The sequence below is a fragment of the Xenopus laevis genome, chromosome 5S, assembly GCF_017654675.1.
Source record: "Xenopus laevis strain J_2021 chromosome 5S, Xenopus_laevis_v10.1, whole genome shotgun sequence".
NCBI classification, from domain to species: domain Eukaryota; kingdom Metazoa; phylum Chordata; class Amphibia; order Anura; family Pipidae; genus Xenopus; species Xenopus laevis.
In genome coordinates this window covers 134,284,799-134,306,936 of record NC_054380.1, presented here as the reverse complement: position 1 = coordinate 134,306,936, position 22,138 = coordinate 134,284,799, and the positions used below count along the sequence as shown (strand labels likewise).

At 39.5% G+C, this 22,138-nt stretch overlaps 1 protein-coding gene across 3 annotated transcripts in view; it reads right to left on the bottom strand.

The window, feature by feature from the left end:
* Positions 1–436: 436 nt before the first annotated feature.
* Positions 437–22,138, bottom strand: part of adgrf1.S (adhesion G protein-coupled receptor F1 S homeolog) — a 93,152-nt gene continuing 71,450 nt past the window's right edge. For all 3 annotated transcript variants that reach the window (XM_041565087.1, XM_018265995.2, XM_041565086.1), the window contains 17 exons: positions 21,825–21,986; positions 20,771–20,877; positions 20,509–20,567; positions 19,589–19,731; positions 18,151–18,366; positions 16,553–16,759; positions 14,422–14,583; positions 13,226–13,441; positions 12,833–13,048; positions 12,425–12,565; positions 11,870–12,057; positions 10,497–10,673; positions 8,270–9,640; positions 6,344–6,385; positions 6,200–6,259; positions 2,495–2,561; positions 437–1,580 (listed from right to left, as the gene is read on the bottom strand). In XM_041565087.1, coding sequence (XP_041421021.1) covers positions 1,504–1,580; positions 2,495–2,561; positions 6,200–6,259; positions 6,344–6,385; positions 8,270–9,640; positions 10,497–10,673; positions 11,870–12,057; positions 12,425–12,565; positions 12,833–13,048; positions 13,226–13,441; positions 14,422–14,583; positions 16,553–16,759; positions 18,151–18,366; positions 19,589–19,731; positions 20,509–20,567; positions 20,771–20,877; positions 21,825–21,986 — 3,611 coding nt within the window. In that variant the 3' untranslated portion in view covers positions 437–1,503. The remainder of the gene's footprint in view (positions 1,581–2,494; positions 2,562–6,199; positions 6,260–6,343; positions 6,386–8,269; positions 9,641–10,496; positions 10,674–11,869; positions 12,058–12,424; positions 12,566–12,832; positions 13,049–13,225; positions 13,442–14,421; positions 14,584–16,552; positions 16,760–18,150; positions 18,367–19,588; positions 19,732–20,508; positions 20,568–20,770; positions 20,878–21,824; positions 21,987–22,138) is intronic.

Sequence of the window (22,138 nt, the reverse complement as noted above, 5' to 3'; positions counted from 1 at the left end):
CAGGGGGCAGGCCACTGACATAGGGGGGCAGGCAAGTGATATCGGGGGGGCTGGTGATGTCAGGGGGTAGGGCGGGTGACATCAGGGGCAGACTGACGACATGGCGATCAGCGATTGGCTTATCGCCATGTCATTCACTTCAATGTCTTGTCTGGATTTCCTATTTTGGAAGAACCTTCTAAAAACCAAGCTGTCAAGGCTCAAGTATGGACAGTTGGCAACCCTAGTTACAGCTCCTGCCCTGTCCAACAGCAAAGAGCTGTAAATCAGTAGCAGTTGTAGGACCAGTCTTAAATATATAATTAGGCCCCATCTTTTTTGGTCCCTCCACCAGTAAAGATAGCCTTATGCCTCTAAATGAATTACAAACAGAACCCCAACAGTTTAGCAGATAGTATCTATAGTTACAGAAAAGGAAACAGACAGAGATAAGATAGTGAGTGGATACTGGTTTTAATTTTCTTTACAAACATAAGTAATAAATAAATTACAGGAGGAATGATTAAACACCTTTACGTGTACCCTAAAGAGTATGCATATATGCAATGCTTATAGCTGTTAAGTGAACCCAACACGGTAACAAACCAAGATTCAGAACCAAGGAACAAGCTGGCAGTTTAGAAGTCCAACAAGTTCATAGTAGCTCTTTAAATAATTTATAACTTTGTTTAACATACAAAAAAACATATCAACAGGTGTTCAGGTGATACATATAAACCAGGCTAATGTAACACAGATCTTCTGTTTTAACAACTAGTGGATTAGAACTGGCAAAAATATATACATTGTCAATTGCACCAGCCCAAACTGATTTAGGAATATCCCCTTTTGTATCCAGGTGGCTCCGTCATAAGCTAAAAGGAACATTTAAAAAAATAAATATGCTTCAATTGCTCCACCTTGAGAAGGACATCCATTAGACTTGAACTTGATGCCCATGCGGGAAATAGAAGAATCTACTCTATATCTATAATTCTCAGCATAATACACTTTAATAGTATGTTCCTTCCCAGAAGGAAGAGGAATAAAATAATCCAAACTGGTAAGGAACATTAACACTTACATTATAGTTTTTCTTTACACAATAATCATTAATGAACATGTTATTCTGCAAAGTTTAGACTAAACATGGGGAGAGGGGTCAAGGTGTTTTCACCAATTCTCCATAAAACATAGACAATAGCAGCCTTCAGTTGTCTCTTTCAGAAATTCTTAAGCATATTTAAAATAACAGGGTGACAGATACCCCCTCCCATGCTTCTACTGTCATATGAAGCCCCAATAAACCCCAGAACAAGCTAGATGTCTATCTTTGCAGAGAATTGGAAAGCGGTAACTCGGTCTGCAATATTTTACAGTGAAAAAGGTATTGAACCCGACAGCTGGACATGACAGTAACACACAAAGTCAATGACAATAAACAATAAAGTGCATACAGAATATCTTAAAAGTGTCCCAAAAATGTATTTGGGCGTATACAAGGAAAATGGCACTGTCTCATTTTCAGGTGAGTAAGGAGTAGGAATTTGATGGCGTTTCACTTGAAGAACTCCTCTGGGCAGAAGAAATATTGTAGGCACCTATATGGGGAAAGAAACACATGGATCAATTTGTGCATGGGCTGGGCATATTATAGCCTAAGTAGCCATTAGGAGTGAAAGAAAGAGGATTAACACTCAAAATGCAAAATTCACGAAAAATTGGTGATTTTTTTTTATAACATCGGACTTCAGAAAAAAATCTTTTCGGAATTTATTAAACCCTGAGGATGGAAAAGTCCAAATCTTAAAATCCGCCATCTCAGACCTGTAATGGTTGCATATAAGTCAACGGGAGAAGTCCCAATGATTGTTTGATGTGCGCTGGGTTTTGTGCAATATGCCGAAGTATTTGGAGTTTTCGGGTGAAAATCAGATGAAAAATCAGAAAAAATCGTGAAAATCTGATTTTTTTTCCCCACAAAGCAAAATTTCGGGAAAATGTAATAATAAATAAGCGTTAAAAACCCCAGCGGATTTGATCGGAGTTTGTAGCAGAAAATATTGAGATAAATAACCCCCTTACTGAATCATCTGACAATCTTCTAAAGGGACATATGCCCTAAGCAAGGAAAGCAGTATTTAAAATAGAACACATAAAGAAACATAATCACTTTTGGGGTGCAAATTCCAGGATCATGAAAATAGCATGATAATGTGGTTCGGGGGACTACCACTAGAAGGCTTTCCATTGGAATAAAACATCACTTTAAATCAATTAAAAAGCCTAATACATCTTCATTATTCATTGTCAATAGGTTTTGTAACGTAGACATTGCCTTGCTCTGTTCCATATATATTCAAATACAATCTCCATGTTGCTTGTAAGATTCAGCCACTGTGAAAAGGCTTCTCGGATATGGACCCGCTATGGGGAAGAACTAAGCACTCGCTTATTTTCATTCATTTATTGCAGTAAGAAGAATATATCTCTCTTGTGGTGGGTTTATGCTTACCTTTTTTGGCAAAAATGTTGAAGATTCCTTTGGGGATCTGATTATCTGATGAAGTAACATGGGAAGTCTGTGGGAAAAAAAATAAAGATTTTGAATTTGTAGATAAATATGATGAACTGGACGTTGCAGTATAACAACAAGGTCAACACGTGGCCTCAACCTTGACCCATATGAAGTTGTACAAGGAACACAAGATAAACCAATAACATTTTGATTCTGGGGGTGGGTCTTGTTCTTGATTCCATTTTGTTACAACAGCACCACCTGCTGGTCATTTTCCCACCAGTCTGACCACCAAGTTGTCAAGAGAGAGACAGAGGCTGCTCTGATTTTCTTCTGCTTAGGAAATATTTCAGAAAGGTTTCTAATTTTATTCCTAAGCAGAAGAACATCAGCCTCTTTCTTTCTCCTGACAATTTCCATGACTACTTGCTGGTCAGACTGGTGGGAAAATGACCAGCAGGTGGCGCTGTTGTAACAAAATTCATTCATATTAACAGTACATGTATCCCTTAATATCTTGCAATAAAAACAACATAAATAATGAATGTAAATGACAAAAGTGCTTAGAGCATTCTCATAAATTTTACATTTACTTGTTTTAAAGGTTTACTTGTCCTTTAAATTACATTTTATCCTATGAAATAATTGTTACCAAAATTGCAAATAGTGAAAGGGGATTGCTTGACCTGTCTATTTTTTTCTCCTAATGTAGGAGAACTGGAACAAATTTCCTACAGTAAATACATTTAAACAATACTGAGCGTCTAGATCATCATTATATTATTATATGTATATATTTATTCAGTGAGCAAAAGATTTACCTGCTTATAAGTTGTTGAAAAGATTTTTGGTTTTTGGAGTTAAATGTATTGAGCCAATTTTAAAAAAAAATGTTTCCAGTGTTTCCCCAAATTCTCTCTTTCAAGGGTTACAGGAGCCATGTGTTAGTGGCATTATTATTATTATTATTATTGTTATTAACATGTATTTATATAGAGCCAACATATTGCGTAACACTGTGAAGTAAATGTGATTATACAACTTAATCACATGAATTATATACATAGAATATATGGAGTTACAGACATCACAATCAATACAGGTACAAAAAGGTGAGGAAGGCCCTATGCAAAAGAGCTTACACTCTAAAGGGAAGGGAGTAATACACAAGGGGGAAAATTCACTAAGATTCGAAGTTGCGCCAGGCGCAACTTCGCCACACTTCGCCGCACTTCGCCACACTTCGCCATGCGTATTTTCGCCAGCGCTCCGCAAATTCACTAAAATCCGAAGTTGCGCACAGGGGTAGCGTAAGTTTTCGAAGTTGCGCAAGCATTAATTCGCCAAGCGAAGCGAAGTTTCGCTAGCGATGGTTCATTTGCATACGGCACCAAATTCAAATTTCAATGGAGGAACAAGTATTAGCACTACAAATGCCTAGAAAACCTTCAAATCAGCAAATAAAAATTGTATTTTGCCCTACACATGTGCCCACTGTATAGGTAAGTTGCCATGAGTCAGGAAATGTAGGGGGGAAGGAGGGGAGCCCCAAAAATATTTTCGATCTTTTTCAGCCTATCACCCATCATGTAGAAAACACGCCAGCGTTTTTTGGGACTTAGAAAAAAATATTGCGCTTCGCCAGGTCTGAGGTGGCGAAGGAAGTCTAGTGTAAAAGGTAGCGTTCAGTACACTGCGCAAGTTAGTGAATTTGCGTAGTTACGTCGCTAGCGAAAATTCGCCTGGCGTAAGGGTGCAAAGTAACACTAGCGAAAGTACGCCAGCGTTCGTTAGTGAATTTGCGCAGTAACAAAAAATGCCAAACGCTAGCGAATTAACGCTAGCGTTCGGCGCTTAGTGAATTTGCGCCAAGTTGTGGGAGTGGGCAAGATCGAATTAAGTGGGTGAGAAATGTGGGACTGTATGTGGTGTTGCGTTTGGTAGTTAAGCAGAGTGAGGGTAGGCTTCTCGAAAGAAGTGCGTTTTAAGAGATTTCTTGAAAGCAGAAAGGTTGGGAGAAAGTCGGACAGACCGTGGAAGAGAGTTCCAGAGGAGGGGTGCAACCCTTGCAAAGTCTTGAATGCGAGTATGTGAGGAGGTAATGAGAGAAGAGTTGAGTAGCAGGTCAGTAGAGGAGCGTAGTAAGCAGTTGGGTGAGTATATAGAGATGAGTTCAGAGATGTAGGGTGGGGCAGAGTTATGAAGTGCTTTGAAAGTCAGTGTCATTAATTTGAATTTGATTCTGAAAGGTAACGGAAGCCAGTGCAGGGATTGACAGAATGGCGAGGCAGAGGAGGAGTGGTTGCTGAGGTGTATGAGCCTCGCAGCAGTGTTCATTATGGACTGGAGAGGTGACAGTCTCTGGAGGGGAAGGCCAATTAAAAGACAGTTACAGTAGTCTAGACGCGATATGATGAGAGTGAATAAGAATTTTGGCAGCATCTTGGGTGATAAATGATCGTATTTTGGATATGTTCCTTAGGTGGAAGTGACATGATTTAATAAGTGACTGGATATGAGGAGTGAATGACAGGGCAGAATCTAGGATAACCCCAAGGCACTGGGCCTGGGGAGAGGGTGTGATAGTGGAATTGTTAACTATGATGGATACTTCGGGGATGCTACTGGTGTTAGTTGGAGGAAAGAGAACCATTTCAGTTTTAGAGAAGTTTAATTTAAGGTAGCGTTGCGACATCCAGGTAGAGATAGCGGACAGGCAGGAGGAGACACGAGTTAGGAGTTCTGGGTTGAGATCAGGAGAGAAGAGATAGATCTGAGTATCGTCAGCATAGAGGTGGTAGTGGAAACCATATGAGTTGATTAATTTGCTGGGGGAGGAAGTATAGAGGGAGAATAGTAATGGTCCCAGGACAGAGCCTTGAGGAACCCCAACAGAAAGAGGTAGGGGAGAAGATGCTACTCCATTGTAGGAGACAATGAAGGAACGATTGGTGATGTAAGAAGAGAACCAGGACAGGGCTGTGTCACGAAGGCCAAGCAAATGGAGGGATTGGAGGAGGAGAAGGTGATCTACAGTGTCAAATGTGGCTGAGAGATCAAGCAGTATTAGTAGTGAGAAATGATTGTCGGCTTTAGCGGGTAAAAGGTCATTAGTTAGTCGAGTCAAGGCAGTTTCCGTGGAGTGTTGTGGCTTAAAACCAGATTGTAGGGGGTCCAGCAGGTTATTGTCAGAGAGGAATGAGGTTAGTCGGTTGTAGACTAGGCGCTCAAGTAGTTTAGAGATGAAAGGTAGCAGAGAGATAGGTCGGAGGTTGTCAAGACTGGAGGGATCAAGAGAAGGGTTTTTCAGAATGGGAGTGATTTTATTCAATAATATTTTAATGATCAGATTCAGATATCAGGCAGGGGACAAAGTGCAAGGAATATGGTCTAATGTTAGAGTCAGAAGTCACATGGACAAAATTATTTTGAGGTTGTGACTGATTTCTCAATTTGCACATCTTATTAGAACTCTAGGGGACTTTGGTCATGTGATTATGAGCATCTGTGCACTCATTATATTGTACTGTATGTGCTTTGTACTTTTTATTGGTATACTCTAGAGCCTGAGATAAGGAGCACCACAACAAATATGGCTTCCTAGGTCTGAGAGTATAAAGAAGAATACTGGCCGGTGGGAAGAAAAGAAAACTGCCCTGGGTAAAATGAATGGTTGTGGGTGATTACAAAAGAGCCCAGTACCTTTGTCTGCTGTGAACTCCACCTTGACAATGAGAATCTGCTGAGCAGCGAATCACGGACCTGGCATTGTTTAAAAGAGAAAAAGTTAGGATTATCTGAAAGAATTCTTGAATGTTAAGTTGTAATACTTTGACTGCAACTTACTTTTTTGTCGAGCAAACACCCAAACAGCAGAATAAACAGCCCCTGAAATTAAAAAAAGCATCTGGTTGAGAACTAGTCTTAGTCAGAGGAATCACATCAGTGTTTATTGCTGTTCAGAGAGAGAGAGGGTCATGTTTACAGACAACAGAAGGAGGAAATTGGCTGAAGAAGTGATTTCACCAACGTTTGGAGGAAGCGGCATATTACTAATTTCTGTATATTTATATAACAAAGACAAATTTAAAAACATTTAAAGCTTATGTTGTCCCTCCTTTGAGTTAATTGTTTTGGCTTAATTCTGATTTCACTATTTTACAATCATCATCATCTAAAACTGGGCATACACTGGGCAGTTTGGTTGAATTCAAACAAATTGCTCGACCCTTGAAATGTGCAGCCCCCAACAAAGCAGACATTTTTGTCATCCAGCTGCTTTCCAATTGGTCTAACTGAATAGAAAATGCTGTTCTTCCTCCTATCAGAAGCTAGTGAAGGATATCAATTGACCAAGGTAGTGAAACAACAGCATTTCGATCCCTTAAAATTTGTTACTATTGCTCAGAATTGTAATATGGCCTAACCCCCATTATTTACAAAATGCAAATAATATGATGATAAAATGATGGGATTGCTAGTGAATTGGCATATGTGACTAACTTTAATCGCATGTTGCCTTAGAGATTTAACAGTTTGCCTATGACTGGAACTCAACCTAGAGACCCTGGTCGTTTTTTTTTTTTAAATAAAGTATTCTTTAAACAAAAATGTGTATTTTGACCATTTTGGCTCAACTAAGTTTTTTTTATAAAGAATCTTTGCAGACTTTTAAATGGAAATGCTAATAACATTTTCATTAAAGAGGTGGATCGCCTTTAAGTTAACACATATGATGTTATAGAATGGACAATTCAAAGTTATTTTTCAATTGGTCTTCATTATTTTATTTTTTTTATCGTTTTTTGATTATTTACTTGTTCTTCTGTCGCTTTCCAGCTTTCAAATGGGGGTACCTGACCCCACCTAAAAACAAATACTCTGTAAGGCTACAAATGTATTGTTATTGGTACTTTTTATTACTATTTAGGCCTCTCCTATTCATATTCCAGTATCTTATTCAAATCAATGCATGGTTTCTAGGATAATGTGGACCCTAGCAACCAGATTGTTGAAATTACAAACTGGAGAGCTGCTGAATAAAACACTAAATAACTCAAAAACCATAAATAAAAGAAAATGAAACCCTACTGCAAATTGTCTTAGAATATCCCTCTCTACATCCTACTAAAAGAGCCCGGGAGCCTGAAGAATTTGCAATTGGAACAACAAGAGTCATTGAATTATTCTATTCTCCTCATAAATTCTGTTCAAATGCCAGAGAACTTGAATTTTGTCACATTTGATAATTTTATATTGTCAGTTTTTTAACTTTTACATCGATAGCTATTCTTTTTGTTTCTCTTAACTTTTTTTGTAGCTTAAACAAAAGTAATTTTTGAGTTATAGTTTAGTTTTAAGTAAAAAAAATTCTGTCAAATATTGAGGGATTGCGAGGAAGTTGTTAAATAGTTGTGAGAATGGAAATGGAATTCAAATTGTTACTCCATTGATTATTTCTCTAGTTTTCTAAACTCTTCAGCCACCTGGACTCACCTACAATGTATGTGATAATAACACTTTCATTATAAAACCTGTTGAAATACTATATAAATAGGTAATCAATGAGCCAGTAGTATGAAGGAATAATGTATTGAAAATTGAATATTTCTGTTGAAATAGGTTGTTACTTTGGTGAAATGTTGATAAATAGTGGAAATGACATTGGAAAATTCTGTATGGCACTAGTTATCTAGTTATGTAAAGCTCAGTAAATGTGTTTTATACTGGGGATTGAACATTTATATTTCATGTTTTCAGGCACACGCTTACCTGAAGAGAGTTGAGTGCTGAAAAAATACCAAGGACCCATATTTCTTCGGGAGCTATAATCGTTGCGATACCAAAACCCCAGGTAAGACCTAACAGAGGTGTCAGGATGGCTATGCTCTTCCCAATGTGTATTAATGTACTCTTGTCTTCCTTCTTTGGCTTGTCTCCAACTGAGGGCCTGAGAAGTTTAACGATGACAACCGCAAGGATGATGAAGTTGACAAGGACAATGGTCAGTGCTGGCAAGACGAATGCAACGAAGGCTTTGCTGTCACTGTAGTTGAGCCAGCAAGCGTTGCCATTCATATATGTTTTACTCGATTGTGTGACTGCAATCGTAATAATGGCTATAAGAAGAGGGCAGCCATAACCCATGGTGAATGCGATCGTCATCATGCGGCTTTTGCTCATATCATGCAAGACGTAGACGAGTCGATAGAACAGTATGAGTCCCATAGTTAACATCCAAAAAAATAATGACAAGTAAAAAAAGTGAGTGAAAAATATTGCAGCCACACAGGCGTTGGTGTTAGCGACATTCGTGGCCTCTGATTTCAGCAGAGTGGTTATGGCTGCACCAATAATAAACCAAATATCTGCAAGAAGGAGCGATACGGCTATGTTCATCAAACAAACATGGCGCATGTAGGAAGTTTTGTTCTTGGTCACTGACTTCCATATTAGTCCTTCAATCGTGATGCAAATCAACAAGCTGATAATTGAAATAGCCAAGCCAATGTAAGTAATATAATCCAGTATGAGATTAATCACTGGTTTATAGGACATCAGAATTGAAAAGGAAGTCAAATGATCACATTCACACGACGCGTTAGAATCATCGTTTAATCCTCGGCACCCGGTATTGTCCCAGTTATTTGTTTTCAAATTCCAGAAAACACATTTTAGATCGTCTAATGTCTGATTGCTCTTCTTAAAGTTCATTAAAATTTTAAAATTGGTGGGTACTGAGGTGGAGAGAACTGTTGTCATGACTAGACCATTCACAAATTCAGTTGAGGTGTTCTGCAAAATGTCCTTCAAAGTTGCATAGGCAACGGTAATAATGCTGGTGTTAGCCCTCATTTGGCTCACGCTAGTCTGTGGGATAAGGACACTGCCTGATAAATTATTTCCTTGGGTGAAACTAAAGGTTTCAGCATAGTTTCTGAATGGATTTGAAACAATACCAGCTAACTGAACATTGGAGTTGTTTGTTATTGAAATGTTGTCTCCATTGTCAATTTGAAGTTTTCTGGCAAATTTCTCCACAGATTCAAGCAGCTGGGTGCTCCTTTCAGTGCTATCATTCATTTCTTGCCAAGCTTTTTTGGATGCGTCATCTACAACCACATTGACAGTCTCTAGAAAGTTCTGAAGACAAGATAACAGTTCAAGGAATTAATAAATGCTCAGGTTTTCACACCACTAACCTACAGAAAAGCTGCTTTTCATTTCATTGTATTCTTAGTGGTTGATATTAAATTAAAACACACTTATACTGCAGTTAATGTTTATATAAAAAAAGATAATTGACAGTTTGCCCCCCTCCATTCCTTGTAACACCCCTTATTTGCCTCTGTACAGGTTAAATAGCCCCAAAGATGCCCGTGGTTCCTACAGTAGCTGCCCAGTTTATCAATGGACCTCAGATTAACTTGATCTTGATCTTGATACTGTAAAGTCAGATGACTTTGCATTGATGTTGGAAGAGGCTCTGATGAACTTGAGCAGTTTTTTTCCAATAGATTATGATCAACAAGGATTGGAAGACCGGATATGTATTCCACACCAGGAAAACCATTGAAGGTCTTGTTAAAAGGTGCCCAAATAAAAACCAAACCACTTACTAGGACATCTGGTAATAGAGAAATGTGCCTTTTGTGTTTTTAATAGCATGCTGTAAGGCAGAATACAAATTGGCTTCTGTAAACAAAGGTGGAATTCAAATAATGGTCTAAATAAGCTTATTATAGTTACAGTTCCTTGCTGAACACCTCAAGCTGTTGCCTTGTTGTGTTCAACTCTGATAATGTTCAGATACCTTGATTCTCAAATACTGATACTGATGTTCACTTTCCATTGTTGAGAAGGCAACTCTACTCATAGTTTAGATGGCAACACAGAGCCAAATGGAATTGAGTGCCGGTATCGCAAGTTATTCATGTACTGTATCAAAAGTACATAAGGAAAGATATACTTATACACAATACCACAACACAAGGCTTACCTGCATAACGGCCTGCGGTACAGTTGTCGTACTTTTCTCCACTTGCTGTAGGATATTGACTACAGTTATGATGTTGCTTGGTTGAGAAGTTATGTTTTCTTTCTCTGTCGTCACTGTGGTGCTAAGGTTTGCAACATACGAGGGCAATAGTTCTGTCCCAGCTGGGCCTGTCAGATTCTGGGAAAAATATAAAAATACACCATTTTGTTTTCTTTGGCAATCTATACTCAATATCATTTAAGACATTTGAACTGTTGTATTGCACTGCAGTTGGGATTAGGCTGTTTTACAGTGCTAAACATGTTGCCTGGCATTTACCTTTCAAGTCAGCCGGAGCCAAGGAGGGCAAATAGTAGGATGTAATATATAGGCTGTGCCATTAGCTGTAGCATATATGGCAGATTTTGACTGTAGGTTGATGAGATACGCCAGTTTGAAGGTCATTTAGGGTGAGATTTGGAGTGAAAATGTAATTGCTGTCCTAGATATTCTTGGAACTATGGCTGAGTTGCTGATACACTGATAGTTTGCAGTGATGTGCGAATCTGACCCACTTCCCTGGAAATTCGCCAAACTGCAAAAATTCACCGAAATGCATTGAAGTCTATGGGTGACAACAAATCTTTTGTCGGGTGACAAATTTTTTCACCCATTAAAATTTATTGGCGCCATTTTCTCGGCTAAACTTGGCTCATCACTAATAGTTTGCCATCTGTGTATCTGTACGATCATTCATAACAAGCCATTTATTCATATCACCACATGTGCATATGTGAATACTGCCCTAGAACCTGAATAGACAACATAATAATGCAGGCAGGGTCAGACTGGGGTGTCCGGGGCCCACTGGGCTCCAATCTTAAGGTCCTACTTATTACCCCTATGGCAATCTCCCCTTTACATTTCTGCTCACCATATCCTAATGTGCCTCTCTTCCTCCCTTCCAATGCCACCCAGCGCACCACCCACCAGTCCCTCCAAAGATTGTACTGTCATCTCCTCCTCGCTGTTACTGGTGGGGGGCAGGTCTGGGTCGGCGGGGAAGGCTGGGGTCCACTGGGTGTTTTCCAGGTGTGGCACTGGCCCAGTCCGACCATGAATACAGATGGTGGGCAGTATTACACATGAGACATTTATTTAGTACACAAAACAGTCATAAATGTAATAAAAATCAAACGTACTAAAAGAACAGATATACTTTAGTGCTCCATGGTCCCTAAGCTCCTCCCTCTTAACCTGATAACTGCCAATGGATACCCGCTGTGATAAAACATCCAATGACATGAAACTCATTAGGAGGGAGGAGCTTAACTCAAAAAAAACCCCACAAATATATAATTTGGTTGCTGTCAGTGCTATTTGTAGTTTCTTACCACAACATCAATGGCTAATCTGTTGAGACTTTGCAGTACACAGTTATTGGGCAATTTCAGCTCCCAGCCAGTCAGAGTGCAACTGTAACTCTTGTTTCCAGTTAGGTTAATATTGTCGGCAGAACAAGGGACCGTTATTATGTCTCCTAGCGCTCCAATACCTGGTGGGTCTTGGCACTTGATTAGCTCTATAAAAACAATCATTCAGAAATCAATCAATCAACAGAAACGAATAGTCTAGTTTGGGGTACAGAGTAATTGGTTGGCCAGGATTTATGTTTTGGTCTAACAATTCTGGTGGTCAATGCATATACCGGATTATGACAAAACTGTATAATTCATCTTACCCACTATGGTCCCCTTATTAATATAGTTTTCAATATATTGATATAAACATACAGTATATAATACACAAGAGCCATGAATATCATGTAAATTATACCCTTATACAAGGTGCTTAGTTCAAAGATCAGAGTTCCATCAACTGCATGACTTACATATACTGTAAAACCACATAGAAATTAGATTTTTTTTAACCTCATCATGTGCACTAACCTTGCTTGCGAAGTGTCACTTTCATGGGACGGCTGATAACGGTATCATTCAAAGAGTTCTTAATTGTGCAGAAGCCAGTGTAATTTCCACAGTCGGCACAATTGTAAGTCTGGCTGAAACAGGTGCCATTTAATTTCATAGCTAAGATGGAGCACAACAACATAGTAAGTGACTGTGATCATAAGATACCATTGTCCTGTTAAAAATCTTCCTATATGTTGAATAAAAATTTAGAATGTGAGCCTCCCGACCTCACCAAACCAACTTACTGCTCTTCTAGTGTCAATGGAAAGGTTGGTACTCTGTTTATACAGTGCCAAAGTCTTTTCTGCTATCTAGGGGTGATTATGACATATACTTATATATGTCATAATCATATATATATATATATATATATATACTTCTTACCTGTTGTTCTTTTTGTTGCTCCTACTGAAAGCTGCAAAGTAGCAGTATAATTTGACATGTCCGAACCACAGCAGCTGAAGTTAGTAGCTGTGCCACGTTCATAGAAGGTTTCCACTGGGCTGATATCAATCTGCGAGCTTGGAATGAGCCTGACAACCGTTACAGACTTTTGGGTCGACTGCGCAGCCAGAGATTTCGATGAGCAATGAAAAGTACCTGTTCACAAAATAACCTACTGTTAATCTGGCCTGATGTTTGAGCTCTGTATGGAAAATAAATACATCTATGAATGTGTATTGACCACATGGCCCATTTCTATTCCTGTTTCCAAGTTGGAACTATCAAGCATATGTTCGGGGACAAGAAAAAGTGACCTGTGGTCATGGTACCCACCTTGCCAGCTGGTGACCGCACTTGGAATAAAAAGCACAGACGTGAAATTTAAAGCATAATAGCTGATGAAAGTGTTTTGAACAGTTGTGTTAATGGTGCCGGAGAAATTCCAGATTATGTCAGATACAGCCTTAGAACTCTGACACACTAACCATATTGATTGCCCTTCGGAAATGTTGAGAAAACCTTCTGCAGGAATCAATGTTAACTGAGATACTGGAAGCAAAGAGAAAGAGTAATCAGTATTTGCATCCTGAGGCAGCAAAGAACAGCTCCCTCCCCCCCATAACGGGCCACCATGTCTCCACCATCATGCACATCTTAAACTGCTCAGGAGAACTGGGTTTGAAAGTCCTGTGATGCTCTCCTAAACTATTATATGTTCTGCTCCTATGAGACATGTGGAACCTTTAGGTCAAGTGGCATATGGTATGTTTTGCCGACCACTTCCTCCTGGTGGAACGAACAAAAATGGCCTGTTAGCCTATGACTCCTCCCAGTGTTAGCAAATTGCAAAGTTCCCAGGTTGACTGACATAGATATGTAACAGTTAGACCTTGGTTCCAAAGCACTTACTTTTGGGTTAAGGGCCACTTGTCATATTGTGCATCAGCCTGTGTCACTGGTTGTAAGGGTAAGGGCCCACACGAAGATTCAGGGGGTTTAAGTCACCAAGCAACTATTCGCCTCTTCTTCGGCGACTTATCTACCCGAAAAGCCTTCCCGCCAGCTATAATCGAAATCGCTTGCGGGATGGCACTCAGAGCATTTCATTTTCCGAAGTTGCATGAAGTTTCTTTGTGAGCCAACTTCGGGCGACTTCAGAAAACGAAACGCTCTGAGTGCCATTCTACTGTCAATTTAGATTCTAGCCAGTGGGAAGAGATTAGTTGCCTGAAGAAGAGGCGATTAGGCGCCTGGCGACTAAATCTCCCCAAATCTCCACGTCTTTCTCTGCCCTTAGGGTCCACCTGTGTTATAGGAGCACATGGAACTTTTTCCTGTGGAAAGCTATTAGCCACCCATACAAGAGTTCTACCTAGTGCAAGGTTCTCACACATTGCATACTATGTATGGCCACATCAGTACACATCATAGGCTTCCGGTCAACCTGCACATCAATATTACATAAAAATAATGTACCTGTTGTAGAATAGGACAATATTGGAAGAACAGCTTGGAGTTCAATCACTTACCTGGTTTTAAATAGGTGACCCTGATGGCTTTAGAGACCTTAGCTTCATGTGATGTGAAACAAGTACATGTGTAGGTTACTGTCATTCCGTCAGTGCACTGGTATTGATTGGCTTGCACCATATAATTCCAACAAGTAGCAGGAGAGCATAACTTCGACCTGTCTGTGATGAACAGCATTTTAGATATGGTAAGGCATAGGAGGAGGTAGTTAGGAGGTACAATATTATTTCTTTCTATGGGATGACCTCACCTATACCCACCAGCCAGTGTTGGACTGGCCCACTGGGATTCCAGGAAAACTCCCGGTGGGGCCCAGGTGTCATGCTGCTAAACATTTGGCCTGTTTCATGGTCATTCCCTATTTCTATGAGAACACAGAGGCTAAATCGATGGAATAATAGATTATAGTATGTAAAGAAAAGAAGGGACTAAGAGAATAGAGGTTGAGTGAGAAGTGGAATAATAATACTGAGAATGGGCCCCAGGTCTAAGGTTTTTGGGTGGGCCCCTGGTGTCCCAGTCCGACACTGCCACCAGCTCTCAGTAGCAATGATATTCTTATAGAATACCACATGATCCATAGAAGGTATCTCACTCCAGCAGTCAGCATGTCTCCTCCAACCTCAGATTTAAATGTGTGTCGAGCTCAGATGCATTCTTGCATTTATTTTGGGCCTACCCTATTATAACTAGATTTTGGGAGAAGGTGGTTAACTGTCTCATGTAGACTATGAATATGTCAAATCCCGCCTAGAGGCATGCCTCCTGAGATTAGTGGAAAAATAGTTCTTCAGTGTATCATTCTGATTATTTGATACTTTTTGATTCTTTTAGTTTTTTGGGGCAGGGCCCTTTTTACCTCTTGTTTTGGTTAATAGTAGTCTTTGTGGCTATTCCTGTATGTTTAATACCCATTTCTCGTACAACAATGTAGAATAAATTGGTATTTTATAAATATTTGCTATTATAATTTAGGGATGCACCGAATCCAGGATTATTCAGATTCGTCAGAATTCTTCCGCCCAGGCCGAACTGAATCTGAATCCTAATTTGCATATGCAATTTAGGGGTGGAGAGGGAAATCAAGGGACGTTTTGGCACAAAACAAGAAATTAAAAAATGTTTCCCCCTTCCCATCCTAAATTTGCATATGCAAATTAGAATTTGGATTTGGTTCGGTATCCTTTCATGAAGGATTCAGGGGTTCGGCCAAATCCAAAAAAGTGGATTCGGTGAATCCCTATTATAATTATAATAATAATTACTTGGAAAGTAATCTCCTATCCTGGAAGATGCCTACAGCATCTACTTTTGATAAAAAAGGTCCACCCTCTCTATAAATTGACCTACCTGAGAAGAAAATCTGTGGAACATGAACTTCTCACATCTCCAACTCAAGATATCAGACTAAAGCATGCCACAGACATGTCATCAAATGAGCTGAACTTACCCCAACCTGGCTCTTTTTTTCCCCTTCTTCACCTCTACTCCCTTTCTCTATTTTTCCTTTTTCTGTTTCCCCTTCTCTATTTCTCAGTATGTCTATTCAATTCTTGGCTGTTCCTGCTGCTGTTGCTAACCCTGAGCTATCATTATATACTGTCTTTACATCTGCTGAGACCTGATTAGGGAGGATGAGTATCTCCTAAATGCACCTGAAAGCCCAGTTGCAGGTAAATTATGGTGAAAGTTTGAATAAAACAGTAAGATACTTATGGAACCTGCGACTGAGTGACTGCTATATTTTCCGATTAAATTATTCCATGTTATGTGCTAAGGGGAGACCTGAACCTCCAAGGAGGATCCTGAATTGAAAACAGCTGAAACCCCATGATCTAAAGGGCTTAGCTCAATGGGCAAAGACTTTTGATTTGCCCATTGAGCTTCATGAATATGGAAGCTCTCACCTTGGCTGTTTTATGTGTAAATGAACTTTGCCATGAGGTTTGCTGTTCCTAAACTTGATCTTACAAGAATGTCATTATATGTCAAGCAAACACCATTACTTGCTCAATCCAAGAATTGTCTCCCAACAGTGGAAATTGATTTGCCTTTGTAGAGAGTATTACAATAAGCACAATACTTCATATATACAGTAGATATCTAGATATATGTCCATACAATACTTACTGAAAACACCTTTGTTTGGTTCAGAGGAACAGGTAAGTGAAAGAGAGTTAATATTCCCATCTGTGGAACAAGTGACCAAATTATAGTCAGTGTTGTTGCAAGTAACTTGTACTGAATCAGGTCCTGTCATGGTTATAGACGCCACGGTTATGTTTGTATCTACCGAATAAACGTCAGAGGAATTTTCAAAGATGCACTTGTAATTTCCTGTGTAGACAAAAATGTATTACACACAAAGGTTAAAAAATGTAATTTTTTTTTAAAAAAAAAATGTAATTTTTTTTAAAAAATGTATTAAGGGGCAGATTTATCACTGTTCTAATTGAAAATTTGAATTTTCACATTTTTTTATGGTCAAAACTGTCAAATTCGAGTAGGGAATTATTCAAATTGGATTTGAGTTTTTTTTAAAATTCTAATTCGATTTTATAATTCGAGAGATTTATCATACTCTGGCCCTTTAAGAACTCGAATTCGACTATTCGCCACCTTAAACCTGCCGAATCCCACAGTCACACTCCCTTCCCAGAGACTATTATCCACTGTTACTATAGGCACCATCTCTCTCCCTACTATACCTGCTATCCCACAGTCACGCTCCCTTCCCAGAGACTATTATCCCACTGTTACTATAGACACCATCTCTCCCTACTATACCTGCTATCCCACAGTCACACTCCCTTCCCAGAGACTATTATCCACTGTTACTATAGGCACCATCTCTCCCTACTATACCTGCTATCCCACAGTCACACTCCCTTCCCAGAGACTATTATTCACTGTTACTATAGGCACCATCTCTCCCTACTATACCTGCTATCCCACAGTCACACTCCCTTCCCAGAGACTATTATCCACTGTTACTATAGGCACCATCTCTCCCTACTATACCTGCTATCCCACAGTCACACTCCCTTCCCAGAGACTATTATCCACTGTTACTATAGACACCATCTCTCCCTACTATACCTACTATCCCACAGTCACACTCCCTTCCCAGAGACAATTTCCCACTGTTACTATAGACACCATCTCTCCCTACTATACCTGCTATTCCACAGTCACACTCCCTTCCCAGAGACTATTATCCACTGTTACTATAGGCACCATCTCTCCCTACTATACCTGCTATCCCACAGTCACACTCCCTTCCCAGAGACTATTATCCACTGTTACTATAGACACCATCTCTCCCTACTATACCTGCTATCCCACAGTCACACTCCCTTCCCAGAGACTATTATCCACTGTTACTATAGACACCATCTCTCCCTACTATACCTGCTATCCCACAGTCACACTCCCTTCCCAGAGACTATTATCCCACTGTTGCTATAGGCACCATATCTCCCTACTATACCTGCTATCCCACAGTCACAGTACATAACAGATAGGCAGTGTCTATAGGCTTTTATTTGATGGCTCTGCCAAACCTTCGAATATTTCCTACCAACGTCCATGCTTCTAGCTACTACTATTGTGTTGCTCTCCGGCAGCTCACTATATACTGGACCCCTGTTGAACAACCTAAAGTCAGCTTGTAGACAAAAAATAAACAGTTGAAACACTCCCAGTACTATAAAATAAGAGAAACTTGCCTGCATTATTCGTAGCCATGCCATTTATTACCAAGTTGGACTCTGAAGTAGAACTTGTTGTTATATTGGTAATCTGGAATTGTGCAGTAGATGTAATTTTTTGTGTGCCATTAAAATACCACATAACATTAGTAGTAGCAGAGTTTACAGTGCATAGAAGAGATACTTTATCTCCAACAAAGATGTTGACTGGTAAAACACTCAGGTTACTCTGTCCTGTAAAGAAAGGAACATGGTGGGTTATAAAACACAGAAGCTCACCTTTATTACATTTACTGAACTGAAATAATTGCTGTGTTTGGATTGGGCATATAGTAGAATTTTACAGCAGAAGACTGGATGTTCATTAGATACATAATATAATCTAAGGAGGAAAATATACTTGGTTCAAAGTAATGTTCCTGCATCTTTATGTTTGGAGAGCAGCACCTAGACTACCATTGTGACATAGTGAGTGACTGTTACCCTTTATATAGTGGAGAGGCTACAATTGCCTTCAAGGAAAAACTCAGGGCTTAAGCACCCAGGTCACTTGAATAAAGTGGTCCAGGTCACATGAATAAAGTGGTCCAGGTCACATGAATAAAGTGGTCCAGGTCACATGAATAAAGTGGTCCAGGTCACATGAATAAAGTGGTCCAGGTCACATGAATAAAGTGGTCCAGGTCACATGAATAAAGTGGTCCAGGTCACATGAATAAAGTGGTCCAGGTCACATGAATAAAGTGGTCCAGGTCACATGAATAAAGTAGTGAGCATCCTGTGCTTTTAAACAACATTTCAAAAGTGCCGCATTTCTTCTGATGTATTCTATAATATTGTCTTGAGTGATGCCAGAAATTGCTTTTCATGAGAGTCATCATTTTGGGGAGGATAAAGCCTTAATTCGGTGGAAAGTTAACCACCTAAATTTTATCAAGTCTGTGGCTCAATGATTGGCCTTGAACGCATGTGACTGACGTTACTGTAGATACACAAGACATGGTGATTACATATTGATGCCTATCTGGACATCCAGTGAGCAAGAGCACCACTAATATTTTGGATAATAGAGCAGAGATGAATGTTCTTCTGCCGAAATAAAGTACTTCATTGAGATTCAACCCATATTTGTGTCTGTATCTGTACCTTCATGAATCATTGAGTAATCTGAAGGGTTCTGACTGAGGTTGATCAATGGTGATGCCCTCAGAACTATTGCCTTTCTCTTTAAATTGACTTTAGAGTCCTTTTCAAAACCTTAGATCCCCAGGTATTGGACTAACGCTCCTATCATGCTTTAACCCTTGATTATATGTTCCTGTGAAGAAAATGAGTAGCTCTACAACAAGATAATTGTGCAGCAACAATATTACTTGCCTAATTGTTATGGGACAAACTTCAGCCTGGTACATTTAGGGTATTGCACTGATATACCCCCTAGACTTTAATTTCTTACCTTCAATGACATTCTGAATGGCTGGTGTAGCTAAAGGGTAGCTTTTACTCAAATTGGCTTCCACTTTAGCATTAGCCGCCTGGAGCACTGAAGAGTTGACTGCATCTGCGTTAATTGTATATTCCACTACAATGCTTCCTGGCCTGAAATTGAAAAAGTGGTTTAGCCAATAATCACAATCATCACAATAGAATAAAGGCCAAGAGCTAACCAGGTAGCATCTCATGTTCTACTCTTAACTTGAATGGTTCCCACTCTACTTACCCCACTTCCCCATCATATCTGAGGCTGTTTACATCATACAGCACCAACCAACTGCTGATACTACTACCTTTACAAAAGGACAGATAGTACTTTCTACTAACTGAATCACTCTTTGCTGAGGTATCCCAGCCCCACTCCTACCTCTGAGCCTACATCTACCCTCCTTTCTGGTGGGGTCTAACTCTGATTTTAGACATTCCTCCACCTTATATCTAAGTAGGGAGTCATTTAATCCTGTTGATCACAAGGGGTATACAAAGCTACCCAAGCAGTAGGGTCTGCCATTATCTCTACTTTGAAAAACACTTTTCATGCAGGTAGGTCTCCGTGCCCCTTTGCTCAAGAGGGGAAAATAAATATTCGGATCCCTACACTTAAATCCGCTAAAACTTTTGGCTTCTCTTTGTGTTAAAGTCCATGATCACTTTAAAGTAATGTAATTTCTTGTGTTATGGGTAGTGATGGGCGAATTTGCGCCGTTTCGCTTCGCCGAAAAATTTGCGGGCATTTCGCGAATTTATTCGCTGGCGGCGAATCCCGCGAATTCGCGCCTCGCCCATCACTAGTTATGGGTACTGTTCGGACCCGTCAGTAACTGCTGAACGAAAAGAAACCTCATTCTATCAATTTAACATCCTTGGCTGCATTTCTCTTACCTAAATCCTGTCACTACTGCATACAGGTATCCAGGCAAAGATCCGTAGCTGTCATCAAACTACAAAACACAAGAAAACTGCAATTAAGACAAATTTGCTTCAGGGATAAGGGCAGATGAGATGTAACCAGTAGTCTCTTCTTGCACTGCAGTCTATTTGTTTAAAACATTTTAGCATAAAAAGGATTTTTTAGCATGCAAAAGATTTATTCCAAGAAAATTAAAAAAAAAACTGTGTTTCATTTTGTTTAAGGGAAACATACCGCACTTTCTATCCGGCTTGTGTAATTCTTGGACATGGGGGACGATAAGTCTTTTAAAACGTCTGAAAATTCTTCCATGATTCTAAGGCTCATTTTTATTTTTTTAGCTGGTGGTTGAAAGGAAGAAAGAGAACATTTAGAAAAAAAAACATCAAATATAAATGATAAATATATTTATAAATCAAAATTGGGTGCAGGAAGCCTTAATGAACCACTATAAATGGATATTTAAGAGAAGCCAAGCACTCACAATTAGTGAGTGATGATCACGATAGTTAACTATCAAATTTTACCAGTGTTAACAACTTCTTGGGGTGTCTATACTCCCCTTTGAGCTTGTTGATGGAAACCGCTAATAGACCCCGCAATCAGCTGAAGGTCCAGGTTAACTGTAAGCCCAGGTCTCCCTTGTGTCCTCATCACACCAAGCTACTCTGTTTTGTTATTGTTTGAGCTATCTGCTAAGCTGCATTACAAATGGTTCAATATGACTAACTTCTTGCCCAACAATGGCGTTTGCAGCATTAAATAACGGCAAAAAACCGTGATGCAGAAGCATGTGAGAGCTCAGCATTGAGATGACCACTGTCTTCATGAAATCGCACCTTTGTTTTTTTGGACAAAGCATGTAAATACTGAGTTCTTGAACTAAAGAAGCTGCTCAGATAAGTAGTGAAACATCTTCAATGATAACTTAGCAAGTCAAGCTGGTCTCGATTTACTTCTACTAGATAAAGCATGGAAAGTTTTGCCAGCATTCGTAATGGATTTTCAGGCACTTCACAAATTCAATTAAATGTTGATTACAGAGGACAACATGTCAACACTAGCAAGGATGCAGGTATGCATTGTGTGCAGCATTTATAATTAAACAGAATATTTGGTGACTAGTGTTGGATTTGGACTTCTTATGACCTTCCAGAGAACTTGGCATTCAGGGCCTACTTTTAGATGTTAAAAACATGGTAAGCAATATTAGTGCTACGTGACTCTGGTGGAGATGAAAGAGCTGATGGAAATTGTCCTGCATCAAGACAATGTCCATCATTCTTACCTGTATTACGTTGACAGTATGTTCCTGTTGGAGGTGTTTCATTTATGCAGGTACACCGAGAACTGGATGCCATGCAGGATGTATAGTTGCGACACACATTACCAGACCACGTGTAGCCATTTTCACAGGAGCACTGGGAATTGGATCCACTTCTACTGCAAACTGGTGAATACAAAATCACAAGCAAATACAAGGTTAGAACAATATTTGAGATGCCTAGAACTATGCAACCATTCTTGTATTTCTCAATGTACTGTGTATATATTTTACTTATGTTTATCACATGTAGGTCCACCTGGAGGGACCTGAACTGT